Here is a 26,377-nt window from a genome sequence, read left to right as displayed (position 1 = left end):
CCCTTGAAAAAAAAAAAAGCTGCTCTGCAGGTGGGCGCTTCTCCAGGGCAGCTGGAGGTCAAATGACCACCCATCGCTAGGAGACTCTGGACGTGTGGCTTTGTGTGGAGAACATGGGGCTGTGGCTTTATTCAAGAACTCTGCCCGGCAGGCCTGGCAACCTTCTGTAGAGGAACAGAGGGAAATGGAAGCTCCCCGCGCTTGTGATGAGTAAATAAAATGAAAATGACTTGCGAGTTGCTGGACACATATTTGAATATTGAGCTTTGATAAAAAATAAGGGGAGAAATGGTGACAATAGTTTTCAAACAGGTAGAGTTTTAACAAATCTGATGTTAGAACACCACTGGGAAAGATTCCGAACACCATGTAGCATGCGAGAAACGTGTCCCAGCAGGAAACACAGCTGCGTCTGCAAGGGGTGTCTGCGGTGGTGAAGTCTAAGGGAAGTCCAAGTAGACTTGACCTGAACTCTGAGACCCAAAGACTTGGCTGCGGAGTTGGCGCACTCTCCCTCGCAGTCATGCTCTCGAGTTAGGGGAGGCGCACTCCACCCCAAGGGGCCTGCATGCCCCTGCGCCAGCTTCACAGCCTCAGCCCACGTTCCTAATGGATGGGGGACAGCACTCATTGGTGCTGAGTCCAAATGCCCTCAGCCCTTTAATGCAATGCTCCAGGCACACACTCAGGTGAGAGTTGGTTTATGTGACAGTGACTGCATATCATTCACGTTCTATTCACAGTTACAGGAAAGGAAGACTAGCAGGGAGTGCTGCCCGGTAATGAAGAGAACAGCATTTCCCAAGCTCTTTGCTGCCCCAGGGCCTTTGCACGTGCTGCCCTGTGTTTGAAATCTTCCTTGCTAGCTCCTTCTCCTCCATCAACGCAAGCGTTACCTCCTCCAAGAGGGACCTGACCACCCTATCTCAGGCACCTGTCAAGCTCTCTGGATACACTTAACACCAAATGAAAGTTTTGGTCATTTTCCTGGCAGCAAATCCTTCTCCCTACCCCCCACCAAGGTATCAGTGTTCAGTCCCATCCCAGGGACAAAATGCACTAGTTTTGAGTACCCTGGGTAGATGGGTTTGTGGAAAATCAATTCATATCTTGGAAATTAAGCATCTTTAGATGGTAACGAGTCTGGGTTTCCACCCAAGTCTTTCTCCTTGTTCCCATGTGGCCCCAGGAAACTAAACGGGACCGAGAGGTCCTCCTGAGTGTCTCAGGAAGCTGCAAAGGTCTCCAAGGCTCAGACCTCTTGAATGGTAAGAGTTGGAAAAACTGAGGCCGGACTATCAACCCGTGTTTCCCACACAGCTCAGACCCGAGGACCCAAAACAAACTGCATTAAATTGATGGAAAAGTTTCTGGTGTTTAGAAATTGATGTAAAAGTTTCTGGTGTTTAGAAGTTGATGGAAAAGTTTCTGATGTTTAGAAGACTAATGATGTGCCTAAGTTAATTCACTCGACTCTGAGACTATGAGGCAATTCATCCACATGCTCCAAATTCCAGCTTATTGTAGGAGACCAGTGCCTCGATCTCATGAGGTCATCTCGACGCCTCAGCTGTAACCCTTGGAGAACCTGTGATCTTTGCTGCTCTGCTGGCAGGAGCAAAGGTAGAAAGACCCTCCCAACGAGAACAGAGATGGGCTGCTTGCTATCAGTTAGCTTCTGCTTCTGGGTCTCAGAAAGGGCTTCAGCTGGAAGGTCTGCTGGTGTCAAGAGCCTGTCTGGATGGCTAAATCTCAAACTGAGAGAAAATGGGGACAGACCCTCTTACAGTTGGTTAAAGTACGCTCTTGTCTCCATATATACGCATGTGAATTTGATGTTTCAGGCGTCAGTGTGTGATCTCAAACGCTGATCATGAAGGAGAAGGTTAAACTCAGGGAGCAATGTTGTTCTGCTGCCTACTGAGTTAAGCTTGCCTAGAGCTAATGGAACACAGGCTGGCCACCAAACACCCCGTTACCAGTTTCTGGATCTGAGAGTTCTGGCTTCATGTGGGAACGCACCAGGTTCTAATCGCTCACGGACTACACAGGCTGCATGTGAATACCTCATTCCTCTCTATTGAAATCCCACCCTTCACGGGAAAGCATCAAAGCAACAGACTATTAAATTTAGTTAAATATTAGATTTCTCATTTAATGATTGCCCACACAACTGGTTTTATCAGCAGAGAGCTGACTGTCCCACAGGGGACTTGAGTTAAGCCATTTTATTTGTTCCCATAATTGCATTCAAAGAGGGCAGGAGCTCAGCAGAGAAATAAGAAAAGATTGGCATATTCCCTGAAGGACTCTTCTTTTGACTTCAGGGCAGTGGGGACCTCCAGTCTGGAGCATACAAATGGCCACTCCTTAATTAAATGTGAGCCCCCTCTAATATTTGGTGGAATTAGCTATTATCAGATCTGGACACAGCGAGACCGCACAGACTCAGGTCTGCCCATGAGGCTGCTTCCCTCGCGGCGCCCCGTGGGCAGGTCGTGGTGTAGCTGTGCACTGTTGCAAGACATGCTTCCAAGTGGCCCAGCAGGTTCAGGGGATTGGTGGAATCGCCACTGTGCTAAATTTTGGAAAATTGGTGACCAGATCCAATGAATACCAATAGGCAACGGATCTAAAAGAGGAGGAGAGCAGCCCCTTCCCTTTCTCATGTTTCTACAAGAAATAAAACTGCAGGATGGTGTGTGCACGTGGAGGCTTAGGCAGAAGTCTCTCTGGCATCTCCCTGTTGCCTTGGCCTGACTTCCCCTGCCTGGGTTTTCTGTGCCTTTCTAGTCCAGGCCTCTCCTGCTGTATTTCTGCTCACTTCTCATGTGCACCTTCCCCTGTGGCCATCAGTAGGATCCCTCTCTGCCCCACCTCACCCCCTCCCTGTGCTCTTGCGGCTGCCGTCTGCTCGCCGCAGGGCTACGCCATCAGTCATATTTGAAGACCAGATTCAGGCCCAGAGCCTGCATGACTACTGTTTAAACTTACTCACCTTAACTGGAAATCTCTTTTCTCTGAGCTCCATTTTTGTTTTTTGAGATGGTCTTGCACCCAGGTTGGAGTGCAGTGGTGAAATCCTAACTCACTGCAGCCTCGAACTCCTGGGCTCAAGCAATCCTCCCACCTTAGCCTCCTGAGCAGCTGGGACTACAGGCATACACCACCATACCCAGCTAAATTTTGTAATTTTTGCAGAGGTAGGGTCTCACTATGTTGCCCAGGCTAGTCTCAAACTCCTGGACTCAAGAGATCTCCCTTGCTGGGTGCAGTGGCTCACACCTGTAATCCCAACTCCATCTCTACAAAATATAAAAATAAAAAAATCCAGGCATGGTGGCACACACCTGTGGTCCCAGTTACTCAGGAGGCTGAGGTGGGAGGACAGCTTGAGCCCTGGAGGTCGAGGCTGCAGTGGGAGGATAGCTTGAGCTGCAATCGCACCACTGCACTTGAGCCGAGGTGACAGAGCAAGACCCCATCTCAAAAAAAAAAAAAAAAATACTATGAAAGGATTGTAGAATCTTGGGGCCAAGATGCTAAATATTACATTTCTTAAAATCATATTGTCCCTCCCTCCACATATACATGCAGTGATCAACAGAGACATGCTTTATGAACAAAATAGAAAAGACAAAGGAGAGGGTTCGGGTGCGGCAGCTCACGTCTGCAATCACAGTGCTTCGGGAGGCCAAGGGAGGAGGATCACTCGAGTCCAGGAGTCCGAGACCAACCTGGGCAACATAGGGAGACCTGGTCTCTCCAGAGAAAAATGTAAGAATTAGCCAGGCATGGTGATGCATGCCTGTAGTCCCAGCTACTTGTGGGGCTGAGGTGGGAGGATTGCTTGAGCCCAGGAGGTCAACAAAGAACAAGAGGTCCTCCCACCCTGGTGGGATTACAGGTGTGAGCCACGGCACCCAGCCTCTTTTCTCTGAACTCCGAATGTTGAGTTGTTAGAGTCAGTCTGACACGGTTTGGGCAACTGTTGTTCTTTTTGCCATATCTTTTTTCCTCCAGCCAGATTTTAAGCAACTTGAGGGCAGGGTCCCAGTAGGTGGCATTTATTTTTGGTCCTTCTAGCATCACGCTAGGCCCATGGCAGGTGTTCGATGCCAGAGGAGTTGTGCATCGAGGGGACTCATGTGTGTGTCCTCCAGCCCACAGATGAGTGGGTGCAGTGGCTGGCACACTGCCCAGCCTGCAGGTGCTCCTCGAGGCACCGAGAGCTGCTGGGTGGCAGTGAAGCCCAGCTCTCCTCCCGCATTAGGTAATAGAGAGGAAGAAGCACCTGCAGACCTCCTGCAGGGCGTGCAGCTCCGTGCGTGGCTTGCTTTCCACTCTGTGTTAGCCAAATGCCAGCTCGCCCACCCAAATGCTGGACTGAAGTCTAACACGTTCCAACAGCAAATCTGCAAACATTCCACCCACCAGGACAGCTGCTCACGCGTGCACCCCTGTGGGTCCAGAAGATTTCAAGCGCAGACACATGGTGGGATTCAGGAGACCAGTTCCCAGGCTCTCTCCATCCATAGGAGCCTGCTGGCAAACGTGCTGTGAATGGACATGCCTGATTAGCTCCAAGGAGCTGCTCCTTTCCCATGCCCCTTTCATCATGGCCTCACACAGGCGTCACGAGGGCAAGGAAGGCCTTGGAGCCCCCTCGTCTGTCCCTGGGGCATCTTGTACACAGGTGGGCTCCACATGAAGGATGAGGGACCACCGAGGCTGATTTCAGTAAGAGAACTCCCCCAGTAATGGGTAAGGGCCCCCAGGGACATGGGCGGCTTGTCATCCTTTGATTTTAACAAAACTGAAGGGGAATCTCACCGAGCTAAAAATCAACAGATCATTGAAAATAATCCTGAATGACAGAGAATGGGTGGGCCACAATGTTTTGGCATATAGCTCAGGAGTTCAGAGAAAATGGCACTGCTGTAACAAGACTCCTCTCTCTCCATTTATTTACATGAACACATTTTCAGACATTCTACAGAAACAAAAAGAAGCGACCACCAAGTCAGGTAAGACAAGAGTCCAGGAGCGCACACGTTTCTGACCAAGTCTTCTCTGGAAATGAGTCAGGTGTGCTCATGAACTGAGTGAAAAGCCACCATGCCCAGCTCACTAAGAGATGCATTTCAGAGCAATCAGAACTTTTTATGTCCAACAATTATCAAAGTATGTAACATATCCTAATTGCTTGATGTGAACAAGTGATAATTATGATAATAATTCCATCCAACAAGTAATGATTATGGCCTTATGGTCACCGGAAATTAAAAAGAAAAGACCTTTAAAATATTTCCAAGATTAAATGACATTAGGACAGAATTCTGGGGTGATGGGCCAAGAAATGGAATGTAAATATCAGCTCGAGGAGGAAAAGGAAGGATGTAAAGCTAAGAAGAACTTGTTCCAGAAATGTTTAACTGGGCGGTGGTAGGTATCAAATTGCCACAATACATAGATATCATAGATATCATATGTAATAATTTTATTTTAAAATAAAATACAATATGCTAAAAACTTACTTTATACAGCTTTGAATTAATGAGAAAAACTTTAGGTGACAACTTAAAAATGTGTAGGGGAAACATGATTTTTCAAAAATTCTCTTAGGGATTAATGAGCAAAAACTACTTGAGGACTGATGGCCCAGTGACCTCTGTCTTGGCATGACTTGGCAAGGTCCCCTCACATAAAGTCCACTTTATAACGAGACTTCCTCTCTTTGGCCACCAAATTGCTCCTTAAAATATTTGAAAGCTGTAGGTCTTAGGTAGAAACTTGCCCGATGCAGCTGTGTGAAAACACAGGGCTGAAGTTAGGCACCAGGCTGCTTTCGAAATGACAGGCTTTCTTTTTTTTTCTTTTAACATTTACTTTCCTTCATTTTTTGACATTTTTAGTCTTTTTGGTTCTGCCCCATATGATCTGCAGGAAAGAGCTGGCTTTTATCTCTAGGTCTGAAACGGGTTCGTGCATTTGCTGGACGGCCCCAGCCTTGGTGGTGGCTCCACGGCTGTGATGGGGCAGCTGCCTGCTGTGTCCTGGCCGCTGTTTCTGAGCCAGGGCTCTGCCCAGTTGGCCTGCAGGGTGAGAGGCATGAGGACCTGCTCTCCAGACGCCCACCCAGTCGCCTGCTGCTGCACCCAAGGAGGCAGCGGGGCCGTTCCTTCTTTGTTAGGACTGGACAAGACCCAGGTTTTGAGGGCCACAGGCTGTAGGATTCTGCACGATGCTTCCCCACCCCAGCAAGTGCCACACCGCCCTGGACTGGATTGAGATGGCAGCTCTTCGGCCCCTTTCCAGGTGCATCTCTCTCTGCAGGGCCTGCAGAGGCAGCCCCTCATTGGAGGCCCCCCTGCTGGTCCAGACTCCCATCCTTTCCACCATGGCCCCTAGCAGCCCTCCCATCTGCAACATGGGGTCCTTCCATCCATTCGCTGCACAGCGACCAGAAGCTTTTAGAGAGGAACGTCTGACAGTGCTCCTCCTGGGACCTGCAGGATGGCGGGCAAACTCCTCGGCGTGCAGCCTGACAGTGACATGAGGGCCCTCTGGAATGCCATGCTCCTGACGTCTCTCCATGTGTGGGCGCCCTGTGCTTGATGGAAGGGGAGCTGTGGGCACAGCCTCGACAGTCTAGGAGGGGGTCCCTCAGGGAGAAAGTGGGCAGGGGTAGGGGTGCTCCCAGCAGCATTGGTGCAAGAACAGAGGCTGGAAGCCAACTGCGTCTGGCGTTGCTTCACGGACCCACCTGGGCACGACTGGTGGTAGGGGCTGGTTTTGCTTTCTTATAAAAACCCAAATGAAGAGAGTAGGAGGTAGAGAAACCTAACTTTTGATGCCATAAAGGAGTGGGAACCAGGCCGCCTAGTGATCCCAAGCTCCCACGTGAGCTTGCGGGATGCCGTGGGGTGCTGTCAGCCAGCACAGCCAGCTTCAACCCCGCCACACGCACGCTTCTCTGCGTGGCTGTGGGGCTGCATTGCAAGCCACACCACGATTTCGACTCCCACATGTCGAGTTGGCATCCGCGTCTCTAAGTGGGCCTGCCTCTCATAGTTACATTAAAGCCCGCAATGTATTGACTATGATTTTGTTGGTTTTTTATCCCAATACCTAAGTTGTTTGAATATCCAGGCACCAAATGAGTATAGGTTGGTCCCAACCATAATTACCTTCTTAAGGAAACAGCTTTTAAATAATTCAGAGTCACATCTGTGAACACCCCGCAGGCTCTGTTTGTAGATAAGATTTTCTAAAGAGGAAAAAAGTCAAATATTCCCAGGGTGGTTTTGGGGTCAGTGGGGGAGAGGAGGAGAAAGGACAAATAATTCTGAAACAGTAATTTCAAATTTCACAGCAGGGCTGGAAGAGGATAGTATGATGAAGGCGGGTCCCAGCCTTCCGGAGCCCCCCTCGCTAGCTGATGCACAGCGCCAAGGCTACGCGCTGTAACAGAACGTGGGCCGCACCTCAGCTGCCAGTCATGGCATCACACAGCAGCTCAGGAGCCGGCTCCCCAAGACCTCCTGCCTTACCCTGCCCAGCTGTAGGCCGAGATCTCCTGCCCTGCCCTGCCCAGCTGTAGGCCATGGGCCCTGCTTTCCTGGCTCAGCCCCACAGGGCGGGTTGGAAGCGCTGCTGCTTTGCGCACTCAGTTCACTAGAGGCGTGAGGTGCAAATGCCAGTGCTGGCACAGCCTCACCAGGGCTGATCTAAACCAGAGGTGATTTTTTGACCAGCAGCTCAGTGGTCACAGAGGCTGCTGCTGTGAGCACTTTTCCCAGGTGGCAGCAACGTGAAGGCCAGGAGATCCTGGGTGTTGGGGTCTGGGGCTGCCTTTCCCCCCTTGTCAGACTTCTGGTATCAGCCCCCAGCCCACAGTCAAGGGCACCTGCTTGGAAGTCAGATAAGACAAGAGTCTAGGCCTCACCCTGAAATTTGCTGTGGATCTCGGATGAATTGTTGAACCTCATAGGGTTGGTACAAGGAAGGGGTCTGGTGCTGTGTGCAGAGCCCAGAACTGCTGCTACAATTACATTCAAAAGAGAATAATGAATGGCCAGCCAAGGGCTGCTGCCTGGAGGGGCTAAGGGGCTGTCATTACGGGGTGAAGTTCAAGGGCTGAGCTCTCCCAGTGAATGGAGTATGACCCCAGCCTGCGCATGGAGGCTGAGCTGCTGCAGGAAGCAGAGCCCTTAATTCCACGGGGTCCCCTACAGGTTTAAGAGCCATCAGGGCCTGAGGAGCATCTCTTCCCCGTGACGTGACGTGGAAGGCTTCTCAGAGCAGGAGAAGGTGCTGTGCCGCACGCTTACCCCAGAGCTGGCTCGGATGGGCCCCGGGGGTGGTGCACGGGCGGAGAAGGTGCTGAGAAGGAGCTGCAGGTATGACTGCTTCCGCCTGCCCAGACTCATTTCAGTGGGAGTGCAGGCCGGGCGTCGCTCTGGATTTGCAGTTGTCCTTCAGGCCGCATGAGGGCAGGCGGCTGAGCAGCGCCGTGCAATGACCATATGTCTGGAGGAACAGGCTCTGTTGGAGCCTCACTGCTTGCATCCGAGATGCAACTCCACCGCTTTTGCTTCCTCGCTGCGTGCATGTGGCCCAATCACCTAAGCTGCTGTGCCTCAGCTTCCTTAGCTGACAAGTAGGGATAATAGCAGTTCCTGCCTCACAGGCTGTTGTGAGGATGAAATGAGTTAAAATATGTAAAGTATTTGCCACAGCACCCAGCCCGGAGCAAGCGCTTGATAAATGCTGGTTGGGGCCACTATTGTTACGACCACGGCTCCCTGTGACCTCCAGCCTTTCTCTGGCCCCCTGATCAGAACACCGTCGTCTGAGATGTTCAGGATGTCCATCAGATGGAACAAGTACAAGTGGTGTGGGGTTTCGCAGAATCCTGACAATGCAGAACCACGAGTGGGCTGAGTGTTTGGATGAAACAGGCATCTGCAGGGACGGGTGACTCACTTCTTGCCTTTGTGGTGCTCCTGGAAGTCTTCCAGCGGCCTTTTCAATCGTGAAAGAGGACAACTGATCTCAAGCTTATCTGAGGCCCAAAGGCTGATGTGTGAAGTGCTGGCCTGACAATGGCCTTGTTGCCTGCCTGAGATGCACATCCACCCGCAAACCACGTGCTGTGGACCCTTCATCCACTGCAGAGGCCACGAGGAGGCTCTGATGTGGTCCAAACGCACCACGAACAAGCTGCTGCTGGAACTGGGGTCCTGGAAGCACCAGGCAACTCCCTCCTCACCCAGGATGCGCCAGTTTGACAGACAAAATGAAAACTCAGTGCATTTTGTTTGGGGAGGACGCAGCTGGGTTGGAGATGGGCTGTGAAGCGCCGCAAGAGGACATCAGACATATCAAAACGTAAACACACCGAAGAAACCCCACACGCCTCCCAGGGCAAACATTTGGAGGCTAGAACTCAGGGCTGGGTTTTGCACTTTACCAGGACCTGCCACACTCACTCTTATTTCCCAGGTGGACTCGAACCATTCGGGCAGCTATGGTGTGCCAACCCTCAGGGATGGCCGTGCAAGGAAGGGACTTCAGGCACAGGGAAAATGCGGGCGTTCAGGAACGTGGAACCCCTCAAATCATGAAGTCTGAATGTAACATAGACACTGAGCAAGATGGGACCCCTACTGTCCTCCTGGGAATGGGAACGACAATCAACTCAGCCACACTTAATCATTTTTTTTTCCAAGTTAAAATGGCAGCTTAAGTCACCATCCTGAAAGAGCTTGAACTAAACTGACAGCCAGAAATGCAGAAACAGGCTAGGGCGGGGTGAAGTGTTCCTGGAGTTTGAATTAGGCTCCAGGAAACCCAGAGTCAAACACTGCTAGATAAATAGGCTTGTAAAATAAATGTGACCAAGATAATTCTAAACGCCGTCCAGTTTCCAATTAGTCAGCACTTTGCTGAGATCAAGCACAATGGTGTCACCTTCAGGTTCACTGTTAAATTTCACACAGAGAAGAAGGGAGTACAGGCATGTAACACCAGCCCCATCCTGTGTGCACAGTGCTTTTTATTTCTTAAACAACTGGGTCCCATCTCTTTGCTTCCGGGAGTCACAGTCACCAAAGTGACAGCTCAACTGCAAACGGCGAAATGCTTCCTAAAAAATTCCCATTTATGCAGCTCTGTGATGGATATGGATGGCAACCTAGGGCCTATGGTCTGTCAGTGTTGATTGGATTGATTGGTTAATGCAGTAGCCAGTCCCACAGAGGAAAAGAAGTGGTTATTTTGTTTCCCAGCAGTTAACAAAATTTCCTGGATCTTTGAGCACATTTGCGTGTTGCACTTGCTGGAAGACATTTGGTCAATTCTTACTGGGACTCTCTTCAAAGAATTGCACCTCAGCCCACCTATATATTACCTTATTTTTATAAATGGAACAAATGAAATATTTTCTCAACGATGTCACACACATCTAAGATATAGGCCGGCTTCATTTTCCTTCACACATGAGCCTTGGAAACTGTGTTGACTTGATCCAGCCCCGTGGGAGCCTTTAGGAGCCCCAAGGACTGATCACATCCAGGCTGGAAGTGGCTTAGAAGCCAAAATCCATTTCCCAAAAGTAGGGACTATATTAACCTTTGAATTTGAATAGATTCACAATAGCTTCCCCCAAAGAAATAAAAAGCACTGAAGGGAATGACTTTTGTAAGAAGAGCCATATGCCATATCACATTTTTCAAAGCTGAAAGATGCTTTTGCGTTTTTTATTAGACCACAGATTAGAAAAAGCTTTTAAATTTGAAATAATTATAGATTCCTAGGAAGTTGCACAAACAGTACATAGAGTCCTGTGTCCCCACTTCCAGGGTCCCCAGCGGCGGCATCACACAGAGCCATCGGGCAACAGCTAACCCGGGAGGCTGCAATGCTGTGAGCTACATTGGACACCTTATCTAATTTCTACCAGACCATCAATTTTTAAGAAGGGGAAAACCTCACAAACATCAGAAAGGTGTCCACGGACTCTAAATTTTAGCGAATACTCAAAATGAAAATATACATTTGCTTAAGGAAAAAAAGATGTCACAGTTGAGGCTCTATGCAACATCTGCACTTTTCAGGGAAAATTCCGCCTAAAGAGGTCTAGCACGGGTATTTTAAACATTCACTGTCATGCTGTAGTATGTCTGTCAGACTCCACCGACCCCAGGCCTTGGTGGAAGTTCTAGCCCGGCCTCTGCGGCCTCCTGGAGGGCTCTTCACAGCCTCGTGCCCATTAGAGTGGGCAGAGGGTGGGTGGATGCAGTAGGGGGGTGAGAGACCCAGGCAATCGCTCCCAACATCCTTCCGGGGATACCGCCTCCATTGCACAAATGGCCCAGATTCCCAAACCTCGCAGGTGAGGCTGGAAAGGGGCCTGGGAGCAGGTGAACCTCTTTGCTGGGGAAACCAGCCCCTCCTCTGGGGAGGAGGACAGGAAGGCCATCCCACTTCTTCTCAGCATGGGGTCCCTCCAACGGCCATTCTGAGTGCTTTTGTGTATCCATTCTGACAACCACTTCATGGCATTTTGTGGGGGCTTTAAAATCTATTAACTTATTTCTGGTTTTATTATTACTTATGCTTTGGTTTTGCATTTCTAATAATGATTTGATAGCTTGGCAGATGATCATCATTATTTGGGATTATTGGCTAAGTCCTGTCCCTTTAAACAAATCTATTTTGCCCACTTTGGAACACTTTAACCACTTCACGGTGTCTAAACACATGTTTGGAGTTCTTTCCAACATGCCCCTCACCCCCGCCGCCTCCAGTTCTCCTGGAGCTTGAAGTACCGCCACAGAGAGAGGAATCAGGGAGCCGCTGATGCTCGATGGTCACTGGAGACGCGGAGTCACCTCTGTCCCCAGAACTAGGGGAACTGCGGACCCTGGCCATGAAGTTTGCCCTCCTGCCAGGGAAGGGGGTCCGGAATGTGGAAGGGAGCGGGAAGGATTCGGGGGAAGGAGGACACAGGCTGCTTTGGGTTAGACAGAGGGAGGGCTGGAAAGGGAGGGACCGAGGGCGAGTTCTCTTTGCTCCTCAGCTGTGCTGCGTGTCTGCCTCCCACTGCACACAGCATAGATCCCTCGCATAAACATGGATGTGCCCGTGGCGACCTGCGTGGGGTCCCTCTGAGCAAACACATGCCACCTCAAGAGACCCTGGGAAGTCTCACAAAGAATCTCCTTGACCAAACCTGAGTGAGGCTCCTCCGAGTCCTCTTCTTGACCAGGCTTCAACCTTGATCCTGTCCTGTCTTCGGCCTGCGTTGCCCAGCTTTAGCAAGAAGTCTCCACCCCTGATATCTGATCACCCTCCGTAACTGAGCAAGTTCCTCATCCTCCACCTTTGAGGGTAAGTCCTTGTCCTGCCTTCTGCAAGGATCTTATGAGGTCGGCTTAGCAAAAATGCCCTCCCATTGATGCCTTCTCCTTAGCAGTTTTCCATCCATGGACCCCTCTCTCAGCTCATTGGCTATAAACCCCCCACTGGATCTTGCTGTATTTGAAGTTGAGCCCGAATCTCCCTCCCCTTTCACAACAGTCCTGCAAAAGCCTTCCTACTATTTTACACACGACAGAATAAGTTTTTCTCTGACATCCTGTGCAGCATGGATGCAGAGACCCTCCATGCCATGAAACCCCCAGACCCACAAAGACAGATAAGCCTGCATGCGCCCCTCAAGTCTTGGTGCCCCATGGCAGGTTCTCAGTGGGGATGGACTCATGTCAGGCTACAAAGCCTTTCGAGCTGGCTGTTCAGAGGATGTCAGGCTATGACCTGGGTAGCCCTGGAATGACCCTCCAGGCTCAGCACTTGTGAAGGGGTATGGGGCCCTCTGGCTGGGGTATGCAGAGCTTGGCTTTCATCATATTTAGTTGATATTGGTGATCAGCATGGCCTACTCTGAACTGCTAGGGCATGACTCATCCCTCTGTCTCTGAGTAGGAAAATGTGGGCCAGCTGATCTCATAGAGTGTTTTGCTTCCTTTCTCCTGAGTCTCAGGAAGATTTAAGGAAAAAAAAGAGCACTTACTTTTCTTATCTGTTGTGTTGTGCACCATCACCACAGGAACGCCAGGACCTGTGTTGGGTAGAGAATACCCAGGAAGAAAACAAAAACGAAGCCATTAGTTTAGCTGAGAACAAGAAAAGAAAACAAGCTTTCCTTACGCCACGCAGATAGATGTGCGGAGCCTGGAGAACACGATTTCATGGAAGAGTAATCAACGATGGGATGGCAGAGGCCAGGCTGGCAGGGGGGCCAAGGCACAGCTCCCTACCTCTGCACCTTTGTTAATTACAACACACCCAACTCCAAGTCCATATTTTCAGATTATTGTAATGCCATAAAAGATCATTCTGTGAAGCATTACATTTGGTTTATATCCTCATAACCTCATCTTTACCACACAGACACACATTCCAGGATGGCTTTATGGGTTCTTATAAATTACTCAAGCCTCAGTGCTAAGTCTGCTGGCTCCTCCAGGACGGATGTCACTCCATCCAATGGGTCTCTCATAACACCTTGTAAAAACTTATTCATGTAACAGGAATATTTTGAAAATGTCAAACTATATTTCAGTTTTTCCATGAATCACTAGCTGGCAGCTTCCCAGCTGCAGGAATGTTGCAGCCCTGAGAAGTGAGAAGGAAGGTCCAACTCAGGACCAAGTGGCCCCTCATCTGTTTTCTCTGCAGGTGACTTCTCGATTCTTAGCAAAAGGAGGGTCCAGAAAGAAAAAAAAAGTCTCCCTGAATTATTTTCTGTATCTTTTTGAAAACATTAAGAGGCAGGCCTGGTGACTCTTCCAACCTTACTTCAGCCACTGTCCTCTGCACTCACCTGCTCCAGCTAGCTGGCCTTCCTGCAGGGCTGGAGGCATGTCAGGCTTGTTCCCGCTGAGCCACTTGTTCTCACTGCCTGAAATGCTCTGTCCCTAGACACTGCCATGGCCTGTCTTTCTCTTCATTTAAATCTCTACTCAAATGCCATCTCCAGATATCCCATCTAAAGGAACTCCCCTCCATGACCATGTGGTCAGCCTCCATCCTCATGGCTTTCCTGATCTTTGTAGAACTCATTACCACACACGATGCTATTGGGACCTTATAATATGTAATGATCAGCATACTTGCTTGCTATCCTTCTCCTCATCTACTGCACTAGGATGTAAGCTCTGAGACAGTCAAGAATGTGTCAGATTCACTGCTGTTATTTTCTGCATCAAGAAGGGTGTTTTGAATAGAGTTGGTGCTCGATTGCATGTTTTGTGGAGTGATTGCTGAATGAGAAAGCACAGAGCATGCAGGAGAGGCAGGAGAGACAGGAGAGACAGGAGAGGGAGGAGAGGGAGGAGAGGGAGGAGAGGGAGGAGAGGCAGGGAGAGGCAGGAGAGACAGGAGAGGAGGAGAGGGAGGAGAGGGAGGAGAGGGGAGGAGAGGGAGGAGAGGAGGAGAGGGAGGAGAGACAGGAGAGGGAGGAGAGGGAGGAGAGGGAGGAGAGGGAGGAGGGGGGGGGGGGGGGGGGGGGGGGGGGGGGGGGGGGAGGGAGGAGAGGGAGGAGAGGGAGGAGAGGGAGGAGAGGGAGGAGAGGGAGGGAGGAGAGGCAGGAGAGGCAGGAGAGGCAGGAGAGCCTGTTCCTTTGGCTCAGGTGGATTGTGGGAAGATGCAGGGAGAAAGAGGAAATGGGAAGTGGGTGGTCCAAGGGAGGCAGATGCACTGTGGGAACACTGTGGCCAGGGCTGCTGCTTGTGCTCTGCTTCAGGCTACGGACCCAGGATGCCATGGACTCACAAGGGGTGGCCACAGCAAAGCTGAAGGATGCACACTATCTTGGGCAGAGGGATGGCTGGAGTTCAGTATTCCTGCGGTCATCATCAAAACTCCCCACACACTTCTGAGGGGCCATCTGACAACTGGCTGAAAGCCAGGGAATCTGCTACGGATCCCACCATGCTGAGGCTTCAGGGCCTCACTGCAGAGGCCCCAGAGTGGACACCCTAGTCCGGGGCCCAAAGAGCATGTAGCAGAAATGCAAGGAGTCCTCTACCCTTGAGAGGTAAGGTGGAAGGTCTGGCCAGTGCCCATCCACAGGTTCAGCTGAGCTGAGACACACAGACTGTGGGTCATGCTGGCCTTGGACATCAGAGCGGAGGCCTATCTGCTGCCCAATGACTGGATCCAGACTCTACCCCATGCACAAAGTCCAGGAGTCCAGGGCCCTTTTCCCCAACGTGGTGCCCCTCTCTGTTCACCCACAGATGGGGCTGCCAGATGATATGCAGGATGCCTGGTTCTATGTGGTGCTCAGATAAAGAATAAGTATTTTTTTATTGTAAGTGTGTCCCATGCAGTATTTGAGACATACTACAGAAAAAAATTATCTGTGGTTTACCTAAAAGTCAAATGTAACTGAGTATCTTAGATTTTTATTTGCTAAATATGGCACCCCCTACCCAGTGAAGGAACAGTGATCTGAAAGTCCACATATTTATACCCAAAGAGGCAGCACTTACCAAAAGAGATTCAAATGCCAGTTTAAATTATTGAGTCAAACTAAGTTTCTTGGCTCTAAGATCTATTTCCCCCACATGGGGAGCTCAAGTGGAAGAAAGAATCAGTTATTGAAAAATAAAGAACCTATATCTATTTTCTCTGCACATTTCAGGGTGAGTAAATTTGAAAACAGATATCTCTTATGTTCTTATTAATAATGTAAACAATTATTATTTATTTAGTGCTTACTACGTAAAAGGCATGCTGTTAGATATTTTTATGAATAATTTCTAATCAAATCCTCACAGCAGCTCTGCAAAGTAGATATTTCTAACCATATTTTACAGAGGAAAAAAACCACAGGTGTAGATAGTTTTAAGTCTTTTGTCTCATCCATACAATAAAAAAGCTACTGAGCCTAAATTAGTCGCTTTTAATCTTTTAATTCATAAACTTAATGTATGTTTCTAAAAAACCTCAAACACTAAAGAAAGGAATAAAGTAACAGTGATCTGTTTTATCCCCACTTCCCAGAAGTAACCTAAATGTTGCTAAAATGTTCTTAAATGTTTGTCTGCACATACATGGTCATATTTATACATAAGCACATATTTTAAACATAGACAAAAATAATATGAAAATGGTTGCATGTATATCTGCAAGCTTTACAAAATCTTAACATTACACTGTATTGCTCTATTTTAAGTTAGTTTTTCTAAAGTTTGTTTTTTGAAAGGCTAAACAAAACTGACAAAAATTTAGCCAGACTAAGAAAAAAAGAAAGAAGATGCAAATAAAATCAGAAATGAAAGAGGAGATGTTACAGCTGATAACACAGAAGTACAAAGGATCTTAAGAGACTACTATGAACAATTACATGGCAACACATTGGAAAACCAAGAAGAAATGGATAAATTCCTAAAAACATATAATCTACCAAGACTGAATCATGAAGAAATTGAAGAGATCAATAATGAGTAAGAAGATTGAATCAATAATAAAAAGTCTCCTATCAAAGAAAAGCCCAGGACCTGATGGCTTCACTGCTGAATCCTACCAACATTTAGAGAAGAACTAATACCAGTCCTTCTCAAACTCTTCCAAAAAATGGAACAGGAGGGAGTACTTCCAAACTCATTTTATGAGGCCAGCATTACCCTGATACCAAAGCCAGACAAAGAGACTACCAAACTCCCCCACTCCCCCCAAAAAAACCCCACCTACTGTCTAATATCCCCGATGAACATAGATGCAAAAATCCTCAACAAAATACTGGCAAATCATATTCAATGGTACATTAAAAGGATCACTAATTGGAAAAGCAAACATGGTATGTTCTCACTTATAAGTGGGAGCTAAGTATGAGGATACAAAGGCATAAAAATGATACAATGGACTTTGGGGACTTGGAGGAAAGGGTAGGAGGGTGGTGAGGGATAAAAGACTACAAATTGGGTTCAGCGTATACTGCTTGGGTGATGGGTACACCAAAATCTCACAAATCACCACTAAATAGCTTACTCATATAACCAAATATCACCAATTCCTCCAAAACTATAGAAATAAACAATTTTTTAAAAAAGGATCATTCATCATAATCCAGTGGGATTCAGCTGTGGGATGCAAGGATGGTTCAATATACACAAATCAGTAAATGTGATTCACCATATTAACAAAATGAAGGCCATGCAATCCTTGCAATAGATGCAGAAAAATCATTTGACAAATGCTTCAACATCCTTTCATGATAAAAGCTGTCAACAAGTAGGTATAGAAGGAATGTTCCTCAACACAATAAAGGCCATCTGTGCCAAACCCATAGTTAACATCAAAATCCATGGTGAAGCTGAAAGCTTTTCCTCTAAGGTCAGAGCAAGACAAGGATGCCCACTCTCACCACTTTGATTCAACATAGTCCTGGGAGTCTTAGCAAGAGCAATTAGGCAAGAAAATGAGATAAAAGTCATCTAAATAGTAAAGGAAGAAGTGAATTTTTCTGTTTGCTGATGATCTTCTATAAAGAGAACCATAAAGATTGCACCAAAGGAATGTTAGAATTGATAAACAAATTCAGTAAATCTGCAGGTTACACAATGCAACACGAAAATCAGCAGTGTCTCTATATACTAACAACGAACTACCTACAAGTAAATTAAGAAAACAGTCCCATTTACAATGGCATCAAAAAAAAAGATACTTAGGAGTAAATTCAAGGAGGTAAAAAATATGTATACTGAATGCTATAAAAATTTATGAAAGAAAATTGAAGACGACACAAATAAATGGAAAGATATCCCTTGTTCATGGATTGGAAGAATTAATATTGTTAAAATGTCCATATTACCGAAAGCAGTTTGTAGATTCAATGCAATCTCTATCCAAATTTCAAAGTCATTCTTCATAGAAACAGAAGGAAATTGATTTTTTTACAGAAAAGTCCTAAAATTCATATGGAACCACAAAGACCCCAAATAGCCAAAGCAATCTTGATCAAAAAGAATAAAACAGGAGGCACCACATGACCTGATTTCAAAACATATTACAAAGATGTAGAAATCAAAACAGCATAGTACTAACATAAAAACAGACACATCAACCAATGGAATAGGATGGAGAGCCCAGAAATAAACGAATTCATCTATGGTTATTTTTCACAAAGATGCCAAGAACACACACTGGGGAAAGGACAGTCTCTTCAATAAGTGGTGTTGGAAAAGCTGGCTATTCACATGCAGAAGGAGGAAACTGGACTCTTATCTCACTCCTTATATAATAATCGACTCAAAATGGATTAAAGACTTCAATGTAAGACCTGAAATTGTAAAACTACTGGAAGAAAACTTAGTGAAAAAGCTCCATGACATTGGTCTGGGCAATGATTCTTGGCTTGGACCCCAAAAGCACAGGCAACGAAAGCAAAGCTAGGCAAATGGGATTGCATCATCCTAAACTGCATAGCAAAGAAAGCAATTAATAGAGTGAAAAGACATTTCATGAATTGTGTTGAAAATACTGGCAAATCATATATCACATAAGGGGCTAATAACCAAAATATGTAAGGAATTCAAACTACTCAATAGCAAGAAAACAAATAACCCTATTAAAAATGGGCAAAGGACCTGAATTTGTCAAAGAAGACATGCAAATAGACAGTAGATACATGAAAAATGCTCAACATCACTAATCATTGGGGAAATGCAAATTAAAACCCCAATAAGATATCATCTCACACCTGTGAGAATGGCTATTATAAAGAAAAAAGCTAACAAGTGTCGGCAAGGATGTGGAGAAAAGGAAACCTTTATATGCTATGGGAGGAAAGTAAATTAGTAAAACTATTTCGTAAAACTATGGTGGTTCCTCAAAAAGTAAAAATAGAATTTCCCTATGATTTAGCAATCTCACTGCTGTGTAAAGATCCAAAGGAATTGAAATCAGGATGTTGAAGAGCTGTCTGTACTTCCATGTTTACTGCAGCACTATTCATAACAGCCCAGACATGGAGACAGCCTACGTGCCCGGCAACAGATGAATGGATTAAAACATAGGTACATATACACAATGGAGAACTACTCAGTCTTAGAGACGAAAGGACTTGTGTCATTTGTGGCAACACGGATGAATCCAGAAGACGTAACGCTAAGTGAAATAAGCCAGGCACAGAAAGAGAAATGTCACATGATCTTACTCATATGTGGAATCTAAAAATTTTGATTTCCTAGAAGCGAAGAGTAGAAAGATGGTTACCAGAGGCTGAAGTGAGGGGGCGGCAGGTGGGGAAAAGGGAGTTGTCGGTCGAAGGGTACACAGTTTCAGTTAGACGGGAGGAATACATTTTGGTGTCTATTGTACAGCATGGTGACTCCAGGTAATAATAATGCATTGTATATTTCAAAATTGCTAAAAGAGTGGAGTTTTAAATGTTTTCACCACAAAGAATGATAAATGCGTGAAGTGACAGATATGTTAATTAGTCTGATTTGATCATTCCACAATGTATATATAACATCACATTCTGCTCAATAAATATACGCAATTATTAATGATGAATAAAAATGAAAGAGCCCCAATCCAAACAGAATAAAAGAATATGGGGAAAACAATAATAAATAAGTAGTGTTGAGTACAAAAAACCCAAGACATAACGAATAGCTATGATGTCATTTGCATTCCTTCCCTAATCCCAGTCCTCTCTCATCCCAGAAGTGACCATAATTTTGAAGTTAATGTTGATCATTTCTCTGCATATTTAAAAGAGATTTCTACCACATGGCTATGTATTCATAATAATATACATGCCATATATAGTATGATATGACGTGTTTCAATGTAATATATTTTGTACGGTTTTGACATCTAGTCTGGCCACTACAAGAGGGTGAAGCCATGTGTGGGGGTGTGAGTGGGCACAGCAACTCTGGAGAACAGCTTAGCGATATCTGTGACATCTGAAGATGCTCATGGGTATGACCTGTGGGCTCCACTCCTGGGAACACATCTCAGAGCATCCTCTGCATCTGTGCACAAGAAGGCAGGCAGAAGATTGTTCCTAACAGCAACTATGTACAGGTCACAAATGGGAAATGACTCAGCTACGCATTAGCAGGAGATTAAATGAATAAAATGCAGTTATTCACATGACAGAATATTATAGAGCATGCAAAATGAATTAGTAGATCTACACTTATCAACATGGGCCAACATGAAGAGTATAAGGTTAAGCAAAAACATCAAGTAGCAGAAGGGTAAATACTATAATATACAATTATGTAAATAATTTTTAAAAGTTGTAAAACTTCATTTTTGAAGAGATGCATAGTATCCCATCATATGGAAATATAATAGTTTATTGAGTCCATTGTCTACTGATGGATATTTAGGTTATTTCCTTTCATTTTCTGCTATCTTAAAACAGCGTTGCAGAAAAACCTCTTACATATATCTTTAAACACGGATAAGACTGCATCTGTCATTAAGCTAGTTGGTAGCATTGCAGTTGCTGTTTTAAAAAGGTTTTATAGTCAGCGTTCATGAAATAATCTTGTGGTTTCAAACACACAACTCCTGACTCTCAATGGTGTGAAACAAGGAAGCTGACTTTCCGCTAATGTTGCGTCCTGGTAACCAGGTCTGCAGCAGCCCGGCTGTGCTCTGCTGGGCTCTCCTCCAGGACGCGTCTTCTTTCTAGAATCCTGGCTGAAAGATCAGCCTTCATCTGGAACAGGCTGAGCTCATGACAAAAGGAAATGAGCAAGTGGGGCTTGCAGAAATGCACGATGAAGGGGGAGAAAAGAATATAAATGTATTTGTTACCACTCCAATGGTAAAGCTGGTAAATTTTATATATATATATATATATATATATACCCACACATATATATATAATTTATTTATATAGATTTATATATACATTATATATGTATATTTTACCTCAATAAAAAATAAATTAAAAATAAATATTACCAAAAATATTTTGCATAACTAAAAAATGTCCTGGACGTGGTGCAGTTCATGTCCACTCTCATGCTGTTGGCCGAGACGCATCCCATTGGTCCCAACAGAGCAGGGATGAGTCTGTATCTCCACGGAGGCCCTGCAGGCCACGTGGCCATGGGGTGGAGGATGATCTTTTTACAGGGAGGGGCTGTGAAACACGGGGAATGATAATACAGTCTACGTGGAAAGTCAAAACAGTTCACATTTTAGTAAATATTGTCTAGTTGCTCTTCAACTGATAGTGTATGGAGATCTAGGTTATATCTTTAAAAAGTTTTTAAAACCACTCTAATGGGTAAATGTTTGAATGTTTAGAAATTTTGAGTAAAGCTGGACATCTTTTTTTTATTATTATACTTTAAGTTCTAGGGTACATGTGCACAACGTGCAGGTTTGTTACATATGTATACATGTGCCATGCTGGTGTGCTGCACCCATCGACTCGTCACTTACATTAGAGATCTCTCCTAATGCTCTCCCTCCCCCCTCCCCCTTTGACATTTGCATTTCTCATGTGTTTTCTGACTACAAACTGCCCTCTCTCATCCTTCGTCCACTTTAATGGCATTGCTGTTTTTTACATTATTTAGAAGCTAATTGTTTCTTTTTTTTTTTTTTTTTTGAGACGGAGTCTCGCTCTGCTGCCCGGGCTGGAGTGCAGTGGCGCGATCTCGGCTCACTGCAAGCTCCGCCTCCCGGGTTCACGCCATTCTCCTGCCTCAGCCTCTTCGAGTAGCTGGGACTACAGGCGCCACCACGTCTGGCTAATTTTTTGTGTTTTTAGTAGAGACGGGGTTTCACCGTGGTCTCGATCTCCTGACCTCGTGATCCGCCCGCCTCGGCCTCCCAAAGTGCTGGGATTACAGGCGTGAGCCACCGCGCCCGGCCAAAGCTAATTGTTTCTCACCACGTTGCTGCAGGTATTTCTCCCTTGTGCTTTCTGGTTTGTGACAGAAGAAAGTGCCATAAGTACCAATAATAGCAACTGTCACACTGACTTGCAAGTTTAAAGCCATAGCTGCTCTGACCATGTTCCAACCCCATCTCACACAGACAGAAAGACAAATACATTCTGAAATCCTTGGGCCATGAAGCCGTGTCTCATCCCCTCTACCTGTTCTGAACCTTGGACTCAGCGTTGTATAAAAATGTTTGACGAACAGATTAATGGTTAATGAATGAATGACCTCCCAAGCATATAATTGGCTATGACATATCAAGGTAGCACATTTAAATTAGGCTAAGGAAAGGTCTCTCAAGGCCATTCTGGAGTCCTGCTTCTTCTAATTCAGGCTGCGGTCTCTCTGTTCGTACATAGGGAATCCCCTGCCCTTTTCACTAAGTGCCAAGGGTAGCAGTCTCCATGTCTAAGATCGGAATTATCTTCTGTTTGTGAAGCCATATGACAACCAGGCCATCTTCACTGATATTTTATTATAGAATACTTCTTTACACTAGTGGAATACAAAGAACGTGAATAAAATTACGTTTAAGGAGGCCACCAAACAAAAGTTGAAAAACGGCTTCTCTGTATAATTTTGTATGTGTTGAGTCCTAATCCCGGGCAGTCTAACTGAGTCTCTGCCCTGAGATCAGACCCTCTGGTGGTCTGAGGTCAGCTCCGCAGGCCGCCTTCACATTTGGCTTCTCTGGCCCAGGGGATGCACACCCTCTGCTGTCTATGTGAACTGTAGGACCATCACAGGCCTCAAGGTTTCTGTGATGGCCCCTGAAAACTGGCAAAGAATTCAGGAAAACATCTAAATCAAAACACATTTTCTCCTAATAAGGAAACAGAAGCAGAATCCTAATTAGGAATCAGATACTTAAAATTTGTGCGACTTTGGCCGGACTAGACCCACGTTAGCATTTTACCTAAGATTTCTAGAGAAGAGGGGACATGCCGAACACACGAAGAACATACAAAGAATTTTTGGGAAACTGGTACCATTCAAGAGGAACACTTTAAAACCTATCTGAAACAACAGAGAATACTTTTACCAAGGAGACTTATGAAGGGCTTTTACCACATTGGTTTTTTACTTGTTTTCCTCTTCTTCCAAATGATCATATGCAAGTCTGGTCAGTAAAACTTATTAAATGATTTGTTTCATACAATAGGAAGCTTTTGCCCTTTTGTCTCTGATGCCTGTAAGACAATCCACCTGTATTGCCTGGGCACAGATTTTTGTGGCTAAATCTTAGGACTCCACTTAGCTGCTATTCTTCTGACAATTCATATTCATAGTTTCTTTTTTACTTTGCATGTAATTCAACAAATAGGTATTGAGATGCCACCACGTGCAAGGCACGGTGCTAGGTGCTGGGGAAACAGACAGAAATAGACAAAGCATTTACTCTTAGGGAGCTCAGAGTCCAGCACGGAAGACAGACTTGCATGAAAATACGCTTTGATGCCATGTGGCCAGTACAACCACCAGATACGGTCCATGGTTCAGAGGTCTGTGTGAGGACTTCTGTAAGTAAAGAAGGGGTCAGGAGACCAGCTATTTTGTGATTCCAGGTAAGCGGCTTTCCTTATCTGGATCTCAACTGCAGGATACAGGCTTGCTAAGGTCTACTTTTAGTAAGAGCAACAGCAGCTTCAGCAAAAACAACAGCAGGCAACATTTTTATCCTACTATTTGCCTGATACTGCACTCGGCTCTTAGAGACAGTCTCTCAACCTCGTCACAACTCTCTGTGATGGGGATACCCTCCTTCAGAGATGAGAATTCCGTGGTCAGAATCTGCCTTTGCAATGTCAACATTTGCCACGGTCAGGGGAAAGGATGGAAGGAGATGGTGTCCACCTGTACTGACAAAGAGGTTCTGTTCTAAGTCTGAGGGAAAGGAAAGAAGAAAGAAAAGAGGCTGAGAACACGCGATTGCTTTTCTGTTTTTTTCTCAGCCAATATCTCTGGTATCTTTATGTTTCTATCTAGTCTTAGAACACAGGATATGCTGTTATTTATATATATATTTATTTATTTAAGACAAGGTCTCGCTCTGTTGCCCAGGCTGGAGTACAGTGGCACTACCTGGGCTCACTGCAACCTCTACCTCCCAGGCTCAAGTGATCCTCCCACCTCAACCTTCCAAGTAGCTGGGACTCCAGGCATGCGGCACCAAGCCTGGCTAATTTCTGTATTTAGGATATGCTTTTAAATGAAAGCATACAATCGTATTTCATTGTGAGTTCCTTCCTGGGTCGGGTCAAATATTAGATCTCTATTCTCTATGCATTTGTCTAACGACACACTCTTATGTGCATGCTCCCAAATTCATGTGAACATATGCATCAGCAAAAACGTGTTCACTAGGATTCTCTCTGCCTAGTCCTCATATTTCCTAAGTCCTTGATAAATAAGCCTGCCTTGTGGCTGGTGCAGCCTTGGAGCATGCAATAACAGCCCTGACGTTCAAACTGAAATGTACAATGGCACGCCTGCTGACAGCAGAAAACTGATGGTATCTGCTCAGCCTTTGCTTATGAAGAGATAACCGCAATAAAAACAACATTTGGCCCTTTAAAAACTTTGGTTGGTGACACATACTATTTTAGCTCAAGTTCAATATCTGACTTCCAAAATTTATATTGTTCCTGGAAGGGAAAATAAACAAATAGAAGCAAGTGAATTCACAAGTCACATATAAGGTCATTTTTGCCCTGTAAAGATCCTGTGACCAGAGGGACAAAAAAAAATCAGATTACCAAAAGAAAAGCTTTGAATTACACAACAGACTTGTGAACAGAAAATATTTATTTCTGTGTCTCTGGTTTGCAGCCTCAGTCATTTTAGAGCATTAATTTTCACCTGCTCAACTGGAGGGAGAAATATGACAATTCCAGATGAAAATGAAGTAATTAAAAAGGACACAAAACCATAAAAGAAAATAGTCATCAGAATAAATAAAAAAAATTCATAGAGACAGCGCTTGTCTCCCTTCCTCTCATCTGTATCCTCAGAGGATGTTTATGTGACAGATAATTTCCAACCAGCAGCTAAACTCCTAGTATGTAAACAATGGAGATTCAAACAGCCTGGCCGGCACCACCGATATCTCTTAAGCGTTGATGAATGGTTTCAAAGAACAGCTGCGAGCAGAGGCAGGCTCTGGCCGAGCGAGATAATTGGCATGGCCCGCTGCGAACAGGCTCCAGATCTCTTTATTTGCCCGTTCATGCATTATGCATGCCTGATGCATAAAGTTTATACATTGAGGTGATATTATCATACTAATAAACAGGGAGCTAGCCAAGCTACCAGAACTACTGCGGATAATTAAAATATTTGTTCCGAGGACAGCATTCCTAGTCAACACTGCCGACAGGTTTTGTTGCCGTTTGATTTGGAAACCTTGTTATCGCTGACATCAAACCTGGGATTGAGGCTGCCCCCACCCCCTCCACTCCGTGCCCCACAGCATTTAGTTTTGCTTCAATCCAATTTTATGTGTCCAGGGAACTTGAAAGTGATCCCATTTCCCATGCAGCAGTCCGAGGAGCGTGGCTCGAGGAGGGCCGTGGAAATGGATGGGTTGTTTTACGTGCTCACAAATGATGGGGAGGCAATGGCACGTTGACTTTTTATAGTCACAGGGAACCTCTTGCTCTAGAAATTACCAGTGATACTCAGGGCTCGTGACAGGCGTTTTGAATAAGGGAAACCTTCCCAATCATAAAAAAAAAAGAAGAAAAGAGAGGGTCCTCTGTACGCTCCCCAAATTCAGCTCATACCTTTGAGTAGTTGATTCGTAAAAGCCTTAGGTGTTAGGAATTATCTGCATTGAACTCACAGCATCACTTTTATGCCCCTTAGAGTGACGTTTTCAGGTGTTTTACATGATTCACAGAATTCCAAGTATGAACGAAGGAACTTAGTATTTCAGTTTTGTGAGCTGAGGCAAGCCTGCAGGGGGGCAAAGGCTACAGGGGGGCAAAAGCCTGCAGAGGGGCAAAGCCTGCAGAGGGGCAAAGCCTGCAGAGGGGCAAAGCCCGCAGGGGAAAGGTGCAGCACTCACTGGTTGTTTCATTCGCTCCGACTGAGGTGCAGCTAGACTGTGGATGGAGTGTCTGGCCCCACTTCCCGGCCTTCTCAGCATATTTCTCGCAGCTCCTGGTATGACCCTGGCCCTCAGATTGTCATAGCACTGAGCACAGTCTGCCATGTTGTAACTCAAAGTTCTGCAATGACTTTCGATCCAAGCAATTAAGTTCTAACTTGATTTCCAGTGATCTAGTTATGTCTTATCTCTTCAACTGTACTTGGAACCTAGGAACCTATTTTGTACAACTTTGCATCCCACCTAGGAAAACGTACATTGGCTTGTTAAC

General features: G+C 45.9%; 1 protein-coding gene across 5 annotated transcripts in view; it reads right to left on the bottom strand.

The window, feature by feature from the left end:
• The window catches only part of DPP6 (dipeptidyl peptidase like 6), a 1,188,326-nt gene that overhangs the window by 26,771 nt on the left and 1,135,178 nt on the right, over positions 1-26,377 (bottom strand). For all 5 annotated transcript variants that reach the window (XM_030826245.1, XM_030826246.1, XM_004090271.3 and 2 more), the window contains one exon: positions 13,079-13,126. In XM_030826245.1, the coding sequence (XP_030682105.1) occupies positions 13,079-13,126 (48 nt within the window). The remainder of the gene's footprint in view (positions 1-13,078; positions 13,127-26,377) is intronic.

Source organism: Nomascus leucogenys, chromosome 13 (genome assembly GCF_006542625.1).
Source record: "Nomascus leucogenys isolate Asia chromosome 13, Asia_NLE_v1, whole genome shotgun sequence".
NCBI lineage: Eukaryota > Metazoa > Chordata > Mammalia > Primates > Hylobatidae > Nomascus > Nomascus leucogenys.
The sequence above is the reverse complement of the archived record's forward strand: the minus strand, read 5'-3'. Positions and strand labels throughout refer to the sequence as shown.